This window comes from Bos indicus, chromosome 2 (assembly GCF_029378745.1).
Source record: "Bos indicus isolate NIAB-ARS_2022 breed Sahiwal x Tharparkar chromosome 2, NIAB-ARS_B.indTharparkar_mat_pri_1.0, whole genome shotgun sequence".
In the NCBI taxonomy this organism is placed as follows: Eukaryota; Metazoa; Chordata; class Mammalia; order Artiodactyla; family Bovidae; genus Bos; species Bos indicus.
This window is the reverse complement of record NC_091761.1, coordinates 115,158,176-115,175,421: the sequence shown is the minus strand read 5'-3', so window position 1 is coordinate 115,175,421 and position 17,246 is coordinate 115,158,176. Positions and strand designations below refer to the sequence as shown.

Genomic DNA, 17,246 nt, shown 5'->3' with positions numbered 1-17,246 from the left:
GCTTCCCTGGTGGCTCAGACAGTAAAGAATCTGCCTGCAATGCAGGAGACCCAGATTCAATCCCTGGGTCAGGAAGATACCCTGGAGAAGGGAATGGCAACCCACTCCAGTATTCTTGCATGGAGAATCCCATGGACAGAGGAGCCTGGTGGGCTACACTCCATGGGGTTGCAAAGAGGCAGACAGAACTGAGTGACTAACACTTTCATTAAAACGAGCAGCACAGTGACTATCCAGAATTTCAAGTACAAAAGGTGTTACTCAGCCTTCAATGGGCATCCCTGGCAGCCCTTGTTAAAATGCAGTTACTGAATCAGCAGGTCTGGATTTCTAACGTGCTCCTCAATACCTGTGCTGTTGGCCTTCAGATGCACTGCATAACAAGGGTTTTGATGGCGAGTTTGTGTTCCCCTTCCCTGGTTTAGACCTGATCTGCATGAGATCTGGGTTCTTTCTTTAGTTGTTAGAGGATGAATGTTTTAACTTCTCTGGGTGAGTCCTTCCTCATCTGTAAAATAAGCGTGTTATAATAAAGCAAGTGATGCTGGAATAAATTAAGCATCCTTCTCTTGGATAGCCCTGGGTCTCTTTATGGAGGAATCCTTTTTACAGTGAGATCACAGAAGCCAGAAACCTTTGTGATGTGGTTTAGGGCAGGAATTAGTATTCTTAATTCCTAGGACATGGCTTCATCTCCTATATGCTTAGTCAGTCAATTGTGTCTGACTCTTTGCCACCCCATGGACTGCACCCTACCAGGCTCCTCTATCCATGGGGATTCTCCAGGCAAGAATACTGGAGTGGGTTGCCATGCCCTCCTCCAGGGGATCTTCCTAACACAGGGATCGAACCCTGGTCTCCCACACTGCAGCCAGATTCTTTATTATCTGAGCCACCAGGGAAGCCCTCATCTCCTATAAGCAGGACCAAAGACCTATAGCCTAACTATCGCCCAGCCCCAAATTTCCTCCGAGAGGTCTGTAACTCTTCCAACTCCATCAGGTGATAAAGGTCATCCTGGGATGCAAGGAAGGAGAGGAGAGCCAGGAAGCCATGGACCACCTGGATTTCACCCTGGGGAGCCCGGAAGAAATGGACAGCCAGGGCTTCCTGGACCCCCAGGCCCTCCAGGCTCACCTGGGCTGAGAGGAAACATTGGTTTTCCAGGATTTCCGGGTGACCAGGTAAGCAGCTGCTGTTTTGGAAGGAAAGAAATAATAAAACCTTTCTGTCCTGGGGATGCCCGTTAGGCATCTTACTTTGCCAGTGTATGTCAGGGTCCTTTCAACAGCTTTTAGAATATAAGAAGTTGGTCAAGAGAAGAATGGAGACTCTGGAAGGCCATGATGTAACTAATTTCTGACCAGTGCTCATGCCTGGTTCCAGGCGTGATAGATGATCAAGTCACTTACTCCGCATACTACCCCTCCTTTGTTTAAACAGCTTCAGAAAGACTTGCCTCAGGACTGCTGGTTCACCAGATTAAAGAGTCATGTGAAAAAATGACCCAATTTCTGCTTTCAAAGCCTTCCTATCTGATGGCAGATATCATAGATTTTGTTGTAAATATTTTTTATCTTTACAATCATGAGCCGAATACCCCAGGAAGTACAGCTGTAGGAGCCTAATTTACAACTTCTGGAAAAATGTATAGCATACTCTGCTACTCATTTTTTGGAGTAAAATAGATTTTTAAAGCTTTATAATATTTTATTTGGTATCAGTTCATTCATTCAAAACTTAAAGTTCAAATGATGTGATGCAATTACTGTTTTACAATCAAATATAGAGAATTGGATACCTCCTGTTGGTATCACTACTTCTGGAAGCATTTTGCCAACTTTTTACAAACTAGATGTATGCAGTGATATGCTTGCAATCCATTTCCAATTTTCTTTACCACAGCAAATTATAAAAGCCAACTTTGTTATAGAAAATGATAACTGGGTCATGTCAAGAGTGTGTCATTTGTATTTGAAATTCGGTTAAAGTCTTACTTCTGTTTCATTAAACTATCAGGGTGAGCCAGGTTCTCCAGGGTGCCCGGGACCTTCAGGAATGGATGGTACAAGAGGACCTAAAGGTATGGCTTGGAAATACAGTAGCCATCCACCAAGCTCATAGTCCTGGATGTTTGTAAGATTGTGAGCAAGTACCTTTGGCATGAAAAGCAAAGTCTATCAAGCAGCATTTAAAGAGTTCTTCACAGACTCTACTAGCTAGTCAGATAAGACCTAAATCATCTGTATATGTCATTCAGGCCCAATGGTACTGTGTAGAAAACATGTCTGCGTGCTTGGTAGGAGTCCTCACACCTGTTGTAGTGACTGCAGCTCTGTAAGTGACAGCTCAGGTGCAAGGAGACAAGGCCACATTGGTGGCCCATGTCCCATGCCCCAGAGGAACCAGTATCTCTTCTAAAAACGCATAGGTATAGCTTTTAGGGGCTCGGTTACAAGAGTCATGGTAGATAGAGAAAGCCAAAGCCATGGCTTCTCACCAAGTGTTAATAGTGCACTAAGAATTCCTGGGCCAAGTGTTATTTAAAATTGGGATTTTTTTGCCATAAGCTAAAGGTCAGTAAATGTATTTTTTACAGAGGGCCGGATCATAAATATCTTTAGCTGTGTGAGCTCTGCTGCAACAGCAGTACATGAAAACACAGCATGCATGAAAGCAGCATGAAAACAAAGGGGTATATCTGTGTTCCAATAAAACTTTATTTACAAAAGTCTGCAGGCTGCATTTGGCCTCACAGGACTTAGTTTAATTTATGCCAGGGGCAACGTTGCCTTGTCATTCTACCTTTATCATGTCAACGTACATTCTACCTTTATCGGGTTTCCAGGAAAACAGGAATAAAATGTTAACCCCAGGTTAAAAATGTCCTTAGAAAAAGAGGTTTCATTAACTCGTTATGCAGATTAAACAAACAAACAAAAATCAGGCTATCTTAAATTGCAATGTTTACACACAAGCTTTAATATTTTTCCTATTTTTGCGTACCATTGGGTTAATATTTTTCTTTAAATCTACTTTAAAATGATTCACCTTTTAAACCTTAGCCTTACCCTCACTATCTGTGAATTTATAGGCTTGATGTACAGTTATGTTTTATTTTAATATAAGTTAAAATAAATAACTCTAAAATATGAAACAGTAATTAGAAGCTGCCTAAAAATCTTCTCCCTTACTACCAGTGAAGCATGCTTTTTACTTTGAGAGACACTCCATAAATAATGGCATAATTGTTATATGAAAAACATGAACTGTGCACCCTTACTTATTCAGAAAGACTAATTTAGATCTCCTCTTCAGAAATACTTACATATAGGAAAATTTTCATGTTTGATTTTGACATTGTATAGGTTCAGTGCTCAGAACACACTCCTTGTCTCTTCTTCTACTCATCTATGCATTTATTATAGATGTTTCGCCTCTCTCAAAGAACAAACCTATTTCTTCTCATTTCCCTCCTCCTTGCATTTGGTCATCTTTTCCAGAAAATGAAGTACAATGAAGGTACTGAAGTAAGAGCTGTCTCATGGAGCCCACCAATATGAGCTATAGTTCTGCTGGACCACAGTCTGATGGAACCTACCCCTTGGGAAATCCATAGTTTTTCTCTTGAGACTTGTCTCCATTGTCTGATTTTCACTTATCTGCCTACAACTGGCTTTATCACTCTGTATTCAGTGTCCTTTCTGGATCTCTCTGGATTTGTTTGGAATGCACTTGAACATGATCTGTATCAGGACATTGTGATAACCAACCTCCATCATGAAAATGCTTTTGATTTCTGCCTCAATAGACAAGGACCTCAAATTTTTACTTTTTATTATAATTTCTCAAAGACTGGCTGACCTGGGATGGACCAGATTTGTACCCTTCAAATGACTAACCCCAATTATAAGTAGGGTCAGGTAGAAGAGAACCTTCTCTAAGGTGTGGGTGGGACCCCTTTAAAGGGGTGTTGGTGGGCGGGTGCTACAACATATGCCTAATTAGGTCTCTTCTTCTCTTACAACCTCATCAATTATTTTGCCCTTCCCTACTACACCATTTTGAATCCTCTGTTTATAATTGGCTCTCAGTTCAGTTCAGTCACTCAGTCGTGTCCGACTCTTTGTGACCCCATGAACCACAGCATGCCAGGCCTCCCTGTCCATCACCAACTCCTGGAATTTACTCAAAGTCATGTCCATTGAGTCAGTGATACCATCCAATCATCTCATCTTCTGTCATCCTCTTCTCCTCCTGCCCTCAATCTTTCCCAGCATCAGGGTGTTTTCAAATGAATCAGCTCTTTGCATCAGGTGGCCAAAGTATTGGAGTTTCAGCTTCAGCATCAGTCCTTCCAATGAACACCCAGGACTGATCTCCTTTAGGATGGACTGGTTGGATCTCCTTGCAGTCCAAGGGACTCTCAAGAGTCTTCTCCAACACCACAGTTCAAAAGCATCAATTCTTCCATGCTCAACTTTCTTTATAGTTCAACTCTCATATCCATACATGACTACTGGAAAAACCATAGCCTTGACTAGATGGACCTTTGTTGACAAAGGAATGTCTCTGCTTTTTAATATGCTATCTAGGTTGGTCATAACTTTCCTTCCAAGAAGTAAGTGTCTTTTAATTGACTCTCAGCTATAATGTATTAATGAATCTTTGTGTCTGAAAGGACACAGCAGCAGTGTGGAACAGCTCTGTGGGACTATGGGAATCACTGCCTACAATGGCCTTTGAATGTGCCTTGTGAAGTCATCAGTAAGATGACTTTTTGTGATTTTTTTTACAAGGACACTGAATTGAGCTTCCTTGCAGAGAGCTTGAAATGTGATTGCAGTAGCCGAAACAGTAACAGTTTCGGCTTTCTTTTCCTGAAAAACAGTATGAAGATATAGTTACTCAATGCCAAGTAATTTCTTAAATAGACATCTAAATTTGAAACTCCTTTAGAAAATTAAAATTTTAAGCTTATTAAGAATAAGCTTAAGAATAAACAATCTTGTTTCTTATGACTGTCATGAACTATAAACGTGTGTGTGTGTGTGTTTAAATCACACTTTGCATCTGTGTTCTTACGTGTATTCTTAAATCTCACTTTGGATTCCCTATGTTCTTATGTAGGGGGGAAAAAGCATTTTTCAAAAAAATTCTTTTCTGGAACATTAAAGATAGACTATAAAGACACAAATAAGTGAATGTTATTATGTCACTTGAAAGAAAAAATATAAACTCCCTTAAATGATGTGTGTATTTTATCACTTACAGGAGACAAAGGGGAATCTGCAAGTCAGTTTGGCCTGCCTGGTCCAAAGGGTGAGCCGGGTGGCCCTGGATATCCAGGTACAGACCCATCGTTTTTATTCAAACAAAAAAGAGTAAGTGTGTTTTGAAAAATAGAACAATTACTTCATCCTCCTAGCCGGGAATGATTATATCAGTATTTTCTTCCCCCTTTACTCATTAACATACGTATCAGAAGACTATGTATAGGGACTTCCCTGGTGGTCCAGTGGTTAGGAATCTGCCTTTTAAGGGTTCAATCCCAGGTCTGGGAACTAAGATCACAGATGCCATGGGGCGAGTATATCCACGTGCCACAACTAGAGACGCCTGTACAGTACAACAAAGGCCTGACATAGCCAAATAAATAAATAAAACTTAAAAAAAAATAAAGAAACAGAAAACTTGTGTATAACCACTGGTCTAGGAGAATACCAGAGACTCTTCATCTTCTTGCCATCATGGGTCCCATGACCTGGGATGTTAACAACACACTTCCCAGGGTCAAAAATGAAAATTTGGACCCTTTTGCAATCTCTGTAATTAAAAATGATAATTAAGCAAGAACCACTCAGCTGACTACAGTGGCAGGTTTTCATTCCAACCCTTTCTTTTCTACTCAGAAAAGCATAGGTGAATGCCCTGAGGGCTGCTGTTGCTGAGATATAATATTATAGAATACTGCATTTCCTGTGGATCTAGTTTACTAAAAACCAAACCAAAAAAGGAGAAGGCAATGGCACCCCACTCCAGTACTCTTGCCTGGAAAATCCAATGGATGGAGGAGCCTGGTAGGCTGCAGTCCATGGGGTCGCTAGGAGTCGGACACGACTGAGCGACTTCCCTTTCACTTTTCACTTTCACACATTGGAGAAGGAAATGGCAAACCACTCCAGTATTCTTGCCTGGAGAATCCCAGGGACGGGGGAGCCTGGTGGGCTGCCGTCTACGGGGTCGCACAGAGTTGGACACGACTGAAGTGACTTAGCAAACCAAAAAAAAAAAAAAAAAAAGGTAAAGCTCCATCATCCACAAGTCTTTGGAAACAGTACTCTGTTTATCAGCAACAGTTGATGGGTAATCCCCTCAGAACAGATGACGGTGTTCCAGTGAGTGCTTGCTCTCCATAGAGGCTATGGTTGCCTACAGTAGATGACCACAGCTGACAAAATACACATAGCCTTTTACTAATTCCGCCTGTTGGAATATACCTGAAGTCAATAATCAGACAGATGTACAAAGGTGTGTACACAGGGATATCCACTACCAGGAAAGAATATTTGTTTCTCCACAGGTAATTGGTTCAATCAGTGATGCCCAGAGCTGTTAAGCTGTAGTGGACAGGTTAGAGACCAGGTTTACATTTAGATGAGCACCTTGTAAATGAAGGGCTTCCCAGGTGGCTCGGTGGTAAAGAATTCGCCTGCCAATGCGGGAGACACAGGAAACACTGGTTCAATCCCTGGGTTGGAAAGATCCCCTGGAAGAGGAAATAGCAGCCCACTCCAGTATTCTTGCCTGGAGAATCCTGTGGACAGAGGAGCCTGGTGGCCTACAGTCCGTGTGGTCACAAAGAGTCGGATGTGACTGAGCATGCACTTGTAAATTAAATATCTCGTATTAATGGTTTCATGCTTTATCTTCAAATTCTCTTTGGTGATGGTCATGTTTCATTCCATATGACAGACTATCTGAGCAGACCTATTATGGGAATTTTTATTTCATTTGTTTACGTATTTATTTATTTTAAAGAATAAATAAAAAATTGTTTTTTTAACTTTAGACATTTTATAGAATTTCAGTCGTCTTTACACGCTATGTGTGTGTGTTAGTTGCTCAATCATGTCTGACCCTTTCTGACCCCATGTACTTATATAGCCCACCAGGCTCCTTTGTCCATGGAGTTTTTCCAGGCAAGAATACTGGACTGGGTAGCCATTCCCTTCTCCAGGGTGTCTTTCTGACCCAAGGATCACACCCACATCTCCTGCATTGCAGATAGATTCTTTACCATCTGAGCCACAAGGGAAGCCATTTACACTCTGTGCTGCTGCTGCTGCTGCTAAGTTGCTTCAGTTGTGTCCGACTCTGTGCGACCCCATAGATGGCAGCCCACCAGGCTCCCCTGTCTCTGGGATTCCCCAGGCAAGAAAACTGAAGTGGGTTGCCATTTCCTTCTCAAATGCATGCATGCATGCTAAGTTGCTTCAGTTGTGTCCAACTCTGTGCGACCCTGTGGACAGCAGCCCACCAGGCTCCTCAGTCCGTCTCCGCAATTCAATAAATTATAGGTACAGGGAAGCCATATTTATAATAACAATGAATTAAATTTTGTTTTTATTCCATAAATTGCTAAAATGGAAATCTAACAAAAGAACAAGCCATTACCCTGGCAAAAACTTCCTTTTCCATTCCCTTCCCTTTGGGTATTTTCCCTCTGGCATGTCAAATAGATTTAGATAATATAATTTTAACTGAGATGTATAGCTTATGTGTGTACATTTGGAGGGGAAAATAGCTTTGAGGTTAGCATTGTAGGGGTTCATAAGAAGTACCAGAATGAGGTCTCAGAAAGGAAAGTCACTGGTTCAACAAAGTCAACCTCCATTACCACTGAACATGTGGTCTTGAGCCAGTTGCTTATCATCTCTGAGCTGTTTGCTCATCTGTAAACTGGCCTTCAGCAGATTACAGGTTGTTCTGAAGATCAAATGAGATTCCTTGAAAGCGATTTGTAAACTGAAAAGTGCTACACAAATGTAATGTGTGATTCATCATTGTCATCGTCAGCAAAACATGAAGAAATATTTCCACACTTACTGCTATTTTTATGTAAAACCTTTAAGAGAGTAAGATTTCATGAGCTGAAAATAGTCCAAAATGGAGACCTTTTATATTACCTAATATTTTAAGTTAAAAATCATAAAGCTGAGTTATTTTATGCATAGGCTCACTTTTTCAAGAAAATTTGCCTTGGTGTTATTTCCCTGGTCTCCTGTGGTTATCACCATTTAAATCATTCCCTTTCCCAAATGCCATAGCTTTTGCTTAAATTTTTAAAGTTACATCATACTTTATGTACCAGCACAGAGTTTACCTAAACATGCAATTTTCATTGACTGGGAAAAAAGCTGGATTGAATTTGAACAAGCCTAACAGGAAGGCATGGACCTGCAGCCTGTCTCAGGGGACTTTATATGATTGTACTGGGTTCTGTTCTACTTCCCCTTCCTTTGTTTCAGAGAGCAAATACAGTAGAGATTAACTCAGAAGTTCTGTTCTTAATACAACTGTGATTGGAGAGGCAAGCCTTTAATAGTTCAGTTTTTTCATTTGCAAAAGGGCTTCCCTGGTGGCTCAGTGGTAAAGAATCTGCTCGCCAGTGCAGGAGACTGGGTTCGATTCCTGGGCAGGGAATATTCCCCTGGAGAAGGAAATGGTAACCCACTCCAGTATTCTTGCCTGGGAAATCCCATGGACAGAGGAACCGTGGCAGGCTACAGTTCATGGGGTCGCAAAAGAGTCGGACATGACTTAGTGACTAAACAACTTTCATTTGCAAATAGGAAAATGCTGCCCTCAGATGGTAAAGAATCTCCCCACAATGCAGAAGACCTGGGTTTGATACCTGGGTCAGAAAGATCCCCTGGAGAAGGAAATAGCAACCCACTCCAATTCTTGCCTGGAGAATTCCATGAGAGAAGCCTGGCAGGCTATAGTCGCAGAGAGTTGGACACGACTGAGCGACTAATTCAATGAACACCTTTACTGCAGGGATATTTTCAGGATAAATAAAGCAATACACAGTGAAGCTCATAGATCTAAAATTTGATCAGGAACAAGTATAGACTAACACAGGCTTGTTTCTTGTGTTTTAGAATAGTGACTATGACCTCCGTGGGTTTGAAAATACAATACCATGTAATTTATTTGCAGATTCAACTGATGAATTTTGGCACAGACTATTGGTTTGTCCTATAAATATAAATTGTATTACAGGCATAGATAATGAATAAATACATGGCAAAGTCAACTTCTCTAGTAATCAAATATGACTTAGAGTCTGAAGTATCATTTCATTCTTACTAGATTAGCAAGAAAACAAATCCAAAAACTGAAAAGTCTTCAGTGAGCACATGCTATGCTCTCGGAGTTGTGGGGCTGTGGGTGGGTTACGTGTGGTGATGTGAGTTGATGGAGACTTTATCCAAAACCACTAGGCAACCTCTTTCAAGAACCAAATGCTGAGGGGTCTGTTCTTGAACACTAAAAGCAGCTGAGCCTTTCTCTTTAGCATGTCACGTCCTGAGAAGAGGACCATGGTCGATTTTTTTTTTTTTTAACCTAGTAGATGTATCCACCAGATGTAATATGTGGTTCTGGAAGGGGACCCAGTGAGGACAAAGCAGCTGTGAAGGACATTAAGAGGACAATTGAGGCAACTCAAGCATGGAATGAGTATTGAACATGATTAATTTTCTTGGCTGTGATGATGTTATTTTGGCCACATAGGAAAATGTTCTTATGTTTTCAGACATACCTCCTGAGATATTTAGGGATGAAATTCCATGATGTCTGTGATTTACTTTAAAATACTTCAGCCCTTAAAAATGCATTAAAAACAACCAAAATATCAGACTCTCTTACCTAAAAATTCTACTCCGAGGAATTTTTCTTAAGGAAACAATTTAATAGGAGAAAAAAAACTGATTGAAAATATATAAAGATCATTATGCATAACAGTAAGAGTTAGAAATAACTCAGATGGCCAATAGTAGAGAAAATTAATTAATTTAACTAGGGTTAACTCAATAAGCTATCAGCCCGTTGTTTCAAAACAATAATTAGGAAAATGATATGAAGCTTGGAAGATTACTTATGATACAATGCTAATTAAAAATCAGAATATAAAATTGGAGGCCTTATTTGCACAGTGTTATACATATGAAATACTGTGTTAAGTTGGTGGGATTATAGGTGTTTTGTTTTCCATTTTTCCTATATGTTATCTTTTCAATAGAAAAATTGTATGTATGTAAAAGTAAGAGTAGAAAAGAAAGAGCTGAAACTGGAGGTTTCATAGATTCACTGCTTTGGAGAGCAACTGCCACTACTCAGATGTTCGATCCTTCTTTCTTTAGGACGTTTGGGAGCATCTGGAGAGCAGGGCTTGCCCGGTGCTCAAGGTCCTGGAGGACCACCCGGAAGGCCAGGACCTCCTGGCTTGTCTGGACCAACAGGATGTCCAGGTAACTTGAAAGGCTCCTGGAGACTTCCCGGGCACTCATCTAGCTCTTGTCTTTTAGACTGGTACAGAGCTGGCTCTGCCATTTCCCAGACCTGTGACTCTGGACAAGTCACTTAAACATACCTATCCCTGACCCCTAAGTTGGAGATAGACTGATCTCCCTGGGTTGGTCTGGGAACAGATGAAGACAGACCTGTCTCCATCCAAGGAGGATGCCAGGTGCAAAGTGATGGGCTGACAGATAAAAGCTCCTCTCCAGCCTTCCCTGAGGCCTCTTCCATTCACGAAGCTGGTTTCCTCTTCTTTAGCCTTCAGACAAACCTCACCCATTCAACACCACATTTCAATGGCTCCTCCTCCTGCCAATTCAGAACCAAGTGAAAATTTCAAATCAAAATTGGCAACTTTAATCTGAAATGTATTTTCTCCTCTTGAGATTAAAACTAGGAGGTTAAGGAAGAAAAAGTAATAAAACAATATCCCAGGGACCCATATATTAAAAATATAGATTGTCTCCCAAGTTAATGAAACTTGTATATCACCTGGATGCCTGCAAAACCTCTCTGTTGTCCTCAGGTAGTCCAGGGGGGCCTGGGCTGCAGGGACCCCCAGGAGAAGTGGGGGATCCTGGACCAAGAGGCGTCCTGGGGGACCCAGGAGCACCAGGTCTTCCAGGAATAAAAGGTAAGTCAGAAGGAACCCTGACCCCTCAGAAAGTTCTAGCCAATGATGCTCCCACAAGTTCAGAGTGCCTCTCTTGCACCCCAGGGACATGCTCTGGGGTCCCCCTTTTTTCCGGGATGCCTGTGGACACCTCCTTTTCTTTCTTACTCAGGCAGCACTGGCCTGGTCTCCTGACCGGCTCTACCAAAATGATGCTCATTTTTTAGGACATTTCTCCCATTGTTTTCCATAATTTTTGAGCCTTTGCATTTATGCTCACCCCAGAGAATCAAGCTCTTGTGTCCTAGGTTTCTCTGTTAGACACTAGGCACATAATGTTGACGAAGACGGACATAGTTCCTGCCTTCATGGAGTTCACAGTTTAGAAGGGGATACAGGTATTAAATGTGTATTTGCCAACTGTGAAAAGTAGAAGGAAGAGAAAAGAATAAGATGCTATGGTGAAGGAGGAACCCATGTTCATTATCTTTGATGAAGAAATGTTTTTGTCCTGGTTAAGTTTTTATCCCTTTAAAAGTGTAGTAGATTGGTTATAATATAGGTCTTGTGGAATAGAGTAGAATAGAATATATATAAAAAAGTCTCATACCCCTCCATTCATCCATGGCACTAATTCCTTTTCAGTCCTTTTCTTTCACTGTAGAAAAAATATTTTTTTCCGTGGTACTTTTTGTATACCTCTAGCAAAATACTTACATTGTACCACATTTGTTTTTGTTTAGAGGTCTTTCTCACCAAGCAGAATGTAATGTTTAGTTTTTTTTTATTTTAAAAAGTTTTTAAACTTTTTGCCCACACCACGAGGCATGTGGGGTCCTAGTTCCCCAACCAGGGATCAACCTCTTGCCCCTTGCACTGGACGCGTGGAGTCCTAACCAGTGTACTGCCAGGGAAATCCCAGAATATAAGCTTTTTTAAAAACCAAGAATCATTTTTAAGAATTGAACTATAGTTCATTTACAGTGTTGTCTTAGTTTTAGGTGATTCAATCATATATACATGTATATCTATTTTTTCATATTCTTTTCCCATATAGGTTATTACAAAATATTGATATTAGCTTCCTGTGCTATACATAGGTCCTTGTTGATTATATTATATATAGTATTGTGTATATGTTAATCCCAAACTCCTAATTTATCCCTCCCCCCATTTCTCCTTTGGAAACCATTAATTTGTTTTCTATAACCATAAGTTTGTTTTCTATATTCTATTTCTATTTTTAAAAAATATAATTTATTTATTTTTAATTGGAGGACAATTGCTTTCCAATATTGTGTTGGTTTCTTCCATACATCAACATGAATCAGCCATAGGTGTACATATGTCCCCTCCTCTATTTCTGTTTTGTATATAAGTTCATTTGTATCATTTTTTTTTGATTACTACATATAAGCATTATCATATAATATTTGTCTTTCACTGTCTGGCTTACTTCACTTAATATGATATTCTCTAGGTTGATCTATGTTGCTGCCAATGGCATTATTTCATTCTTTTTTAATGGCTGAGTAATATTTCACTGTATATATGTATACACATCTTCTTTATCCATTTATCTGTTGGTGGACATTTGGCTGCTTCCATGTCTTGGCTATTGTAAATAGTGCTTCAGTGAACACTGGGATGCATGTATCTTTTCAAATTATGGTTTTCTCCAGGTATATGCTCAGGAGTGGGATTGCAGAATCATATAGTAGCTTTTTAATTTTAAGAATTATTTTTTATATCCTTGGTACAAGCAGATTCCTAGTAAGTCTGTTGGTTGGTTTATTGTGTTTATTTATAAAAATAAATAAAATGTAAATATATATATAAATTAAAATTACAATTTATAAATTTATTTTTGTGAATAAATACAATTAATTATTTAATTAATGGAGAAGTGGAAGAATGAACAACTGAATGAGTAGCTATGAAGTTGAGAGTCTGTCTTCACCTCCGTCAACAGTTGAAGGGTCAAGCCTTACTTGGTAGATCTCTGTAACCAAGACCCCTCTATCTCCTTCCTCCCTTTTCTTTCCACTTCTGTTTGTTGGCTTATATGTGTGCGTGTGTGCTTAGGCACTTCAGTTATGTCTCTTTGCGACCCCATAGACTGTAGCCCACCAGGCTCCTCTGTCCATGGGACTCTCCAGGCAAGAACACTGGAGTGGGTTTCCCTACCCTCCTCCAGGGGATCTTCCCGACCCAGGGATGGAACTTGGGTCTCCTGCTTTGGTAGGCAGGTTCTTTACCAGTAGCACCTGAGAAATCCTTAGTTGTCTCATAAGTACAGTAAATTTTGGTAAAATAAAGAGTACTTCCTCCTAGAAGAACTGGAAATCCCTTCTTTTGGGCTCACTGAGTTTATTGTTTTGAAAATCTAAGTAACATTTTTCTACACTCTCACCTCTTCATTTGTCAGATAGATAGAGGGAAGTTGTTTATTTTGAAGATCTGGTATACACTTATGTATTTCTATGCAGCCAAATAACTAGAGCAGGGCAAGCTCACATCACCAGTACAGAGATAAGATATCTTTGCACTGTTCTTCTTCCTCTTCAATGGCCTTTTTAGTAATGTGAAATGCAGTGACTGGTGGTAAATTTAGGATTCCAAGCAAAATAATTTTGTTATTTTAAGAGTTTCTCTGATTACTGTGGCTGTTTCCTGTCACTGACAAACCCTACAACTCTGTTGGGGTATTCTCTGATGCCTTTTTGAGTGTTTAAAAGACTAAGTTGGTAAAGAACCAGAAGAAAATATTTCCATTGTTTTACTTCTATGGAATCTCCACTTCTTCCTACCCTCCTACTATAGTAAAATGGCAAGGATTTTCAAGTGTCCTGAAAATCGAAAATGTCAGTTGCTAAGTAGTGTCTGACTCTTTGCAACTCCATAGACTGTAGCTCACCAGGCTCCTCTGTCCATGGATTTCTCCAGGCCAGAATACTGGAGTGGTTTGCCATTCCCTTCTCCAGGAGATCTTCCCGACCCAGGGATCAAACCCAGGTAGACTGCATTGCAGGCAGATTATTTACCATCTGAGCCACCAGGGAAGCCCTGGTGCCATTTTATACACTCAGCTTGACTAAAATGACAAGGCTCATGTTGTGATTGTTGATTCTTCCTTTCCTTGAATTCATTTGCACTTACCACATAGCTTCAGTATGATTCAGTTCAGTTCAGTTCAGTCGCTCAGTCGTGTCCGACTCTTTGTGACCCCATAAATTGCAGCACGCCAGGCCTCCCTGTCCATCACCAACTCCTGGAATTCACTCAGACTCACGTCCATCGAGTCAGTGATGCCATCCAGCCATCTCATCCTCTGTCGTCCCCTTCTCCTGCCCCCGATCCCTCCCAGCGTCAGAGTCTTTTCCAATGAGTCAACTCTTCGCATGAGGTGGCCAAAGTACTGGAGTATCAGCTTTAGCATCATTCCTTCCAAAGAAATCCCAGGGCTGATCTCCTTCAGAATGGACTGGTTGGATCTCCTTGCAGTCCAAGGGACTCTCAGGAGTCTTCTCCAACACCACAGTTCAAAAACATCAATTCTTCGGTGCTCAGCTTTCTTCACAGTCCAACTCTCACATCCATACATGACCACTGGAAAAACCATAGCCTTGACTAGATGGACCTTTGTTGGCAAAGTAATGTCTCTGCTTTTCAATATGCTATCTAGGTTGGTCATAACTTTCCTTCCAAGGAGTAAGCGTCTTTTAATTTCATGGCTACAGTTACCATCTGCAGTGATTTTGGAGCCCCCAAAAATAAAGTCTGACACTATTTCCACTGTTTCCCCATCTGTTTCCCATGAAGTGATGGGACCAGATGCCATGATCTTCGTTTTCTGAATGTTGAGCTTTAAGCCAACTTTTTCACTCTCTACTTTCACTTTCAAGAGGCTTTTTAGTTCCTCTTCACTTTCTGCCATAAAGGTGGTATCATCTGCATATCTGAGGTTATTGATATTTCTCCTGGCAATCTTGATTCCAGCTTGTGCTTCTTCCAGCCCAGCGTTTCTCATGATGTACTCTGCATAGAAGTTGAATAAGCAGGGTGACAATATACAGCCTTGAGGAACTCCTTTTCCTATTTGGAACCAGTCTGTTGTTCCATGTCCAGTTCTAACTGTTGCTTCCTGACCTGCATATAGGCTTCTCAAGAGGCAAATCAGGTGGTCTGGTATTCCCATCTCTTTCAGAATTTTCCACAGTTTATTGTGATCTGTGTGATCCACACAGTCAAAGGCTTTGGCATAGTCAATAAAGCAGAAATAGATGTTTTTCTGGAACTCTCTTGCTTTCTCAATGATCCAGTGGATGTTGGCAACTTGATCTCTGGTTCCTCTGCCTTTTCTAAAACCAGCTTGAACATCTGGAAGTTCACGGTTCACATATTGCTGAAGCCTGGCTTGGGGAATTTTGAGCATTACTTTACCAGTGTGTGAGATGAGTGCAATTGTGTGGTAGTTTGAGCAGTCTTTGGCATTGCCTTTCTTTGGGATTGGAATGAAAACTGACCTTTTCCAATCTTGTGGCCACTGCTGAGTTTTCCAAATGTGCTGGCATATTGAGTGCAGCACTTTCACAGCATCATCTTCCAGGATTTGAAATAGCTCAACTGGAATTCCATCACCTCCACTAGCTTTGTTCGTAGTGATGCTTTCTAAGGCCCACTTGACTTCACGTTCCAGAATGTCTGGCTCTAGGTGAGTGATCACACCATCATGATTATCTTGGTCATGAAGATCTTTTTTGTATAGTTCTTCTGTGTATTCTTGCCATCCCTTCTTAATATCTTCTGCTTCTGTTAGGTCCATACCATTTCTGTCCTTTATCGAGCCCATCCTTGCATGAAATGTTCCTCTGGTATCTCTGATTTTCTTGAAGAGATCCCTAGTCTTTCCCATTCTGTTGTTTTCCTCTATTCCTTTGCATTGATCGCTGAAGAAGGCTTTCTTATCTCTTCTTGCTATTCTTTGGAACTCTGCATTCAGATGTTTATATCTTTCCTTTTCTCCTTTGCTTTTCACTTCTCTTCTTTTCACAGCTATTTGTAAGGCCTCCTCAGACAGCCATTTTGCTTTTTTGCATTTCTTTTCCATGCGGATGGTCTTGATCCCTGTCTCCTGTACCATGTCATGAACCTCAGTCCATAGTTCATCAGGCACTCTATCTATCAGATCTAGTCCCTTAAATCTATTTCTCACTTCCACTGTATAATCATAAGGGATTTGATTTAGGTCATACCTGAATGGTTTTCCCTACTTTCTTCAATTTAAGTCTAAATTTGGCAATAAGGAGTTCATGATCTGAGCCACAGTCAGCTCCTGGTCTTGTTTTAGCTGACTGTATAGGGCTTCTCCATCTATGGCTGCAAAGAATATAATCAGTCTGATTTCAGTGTTGATCATCTGGTGATGTCCATGTGTAGAGTCTTCTCTTGTGTTGTTGGAAGAGGGTGTTTGTTATGATCAGTGCATTTTCTTGGCAAAACTCTATTAGTCTTTGCCCAGCTTCATTCCATATTCCAAGGCCAAATTTGCCTGTTACTCCAGGTGTTTCTTGACTTCCTACTTTTGCATTCCAGTCCCCTATAATGAAAGGGACTTTTTTGGGGGGTGTTAGTTCTAAAAGGTCTTGTAGGTCTTCATAGAACCGTTCAACTTCTTCAGTGTTACTGGTTGGGGCATAGACTTGGATTACTGTGATATTGAATGGTTTGCCTTGGAAATGAACAGAGATCATTCTGTCGTTTTTGAGATTGCATCCAAGTACTGCATTTCGGACTCTTGTGTTGACCATGATGGCTACTCCATTTCTTCTAAGGTATTCCTGCCTGCAGTGGTAGACATAATGGTCATCTGAGTTAAATTCACCCATTCCAGTCCATTTCAGTATGATAGGTTATTCAAAAACTTGATAGCTAGTGAGTTTGATCAAATAACAAAATTATCTCCAATGACATCATAATTCGGTGCTATGAAACAAGTTTGCTAAGAGGAGGAGTGAGGAAATGAGTGAATTGAGCCAAATGTACA

General features: G+C 40.6%; 1 protein-coding gene across 5 annotated transcripts in view; it reads left to right on the top strand.

Moving 5' to 3' along the window:
- Window positions 1–17,246, top strand: part of COL4A4 (collagen type IV alpha 4 chain) — a 155,847-nt gene that overhangs the window by 100,404 nt on the left and 38,197 nt on the right. For all 5 annotated transcript variants that reach the window (XM_070800326.1, XM_070800315.1, XM_070800319.1 and 2 more), the window contains exons 33-37: window positions 1,003–1,184; window positions 2,020–2,083; window positions 5,275–5,349; window positions 10,431–10,538; window positions 11,114–11,221. In XM_070800326.1, the coding sequence (XP_070656427.1) occupies window positions 1,003–1,184; window positions 2,020–2,083; window positions 5,275–5,349; window positions 10,431–10,538; window positions 11,114–11,221 (537 nt within the window). The remainder of the gene's footprint in view (window positions 1–1,002; window positions 1,185–2,019; window positions 2,084–5,274; window positions 5,350–10,430; window positions 10,539–11,113; window positions 11,222–17,246) is intronic.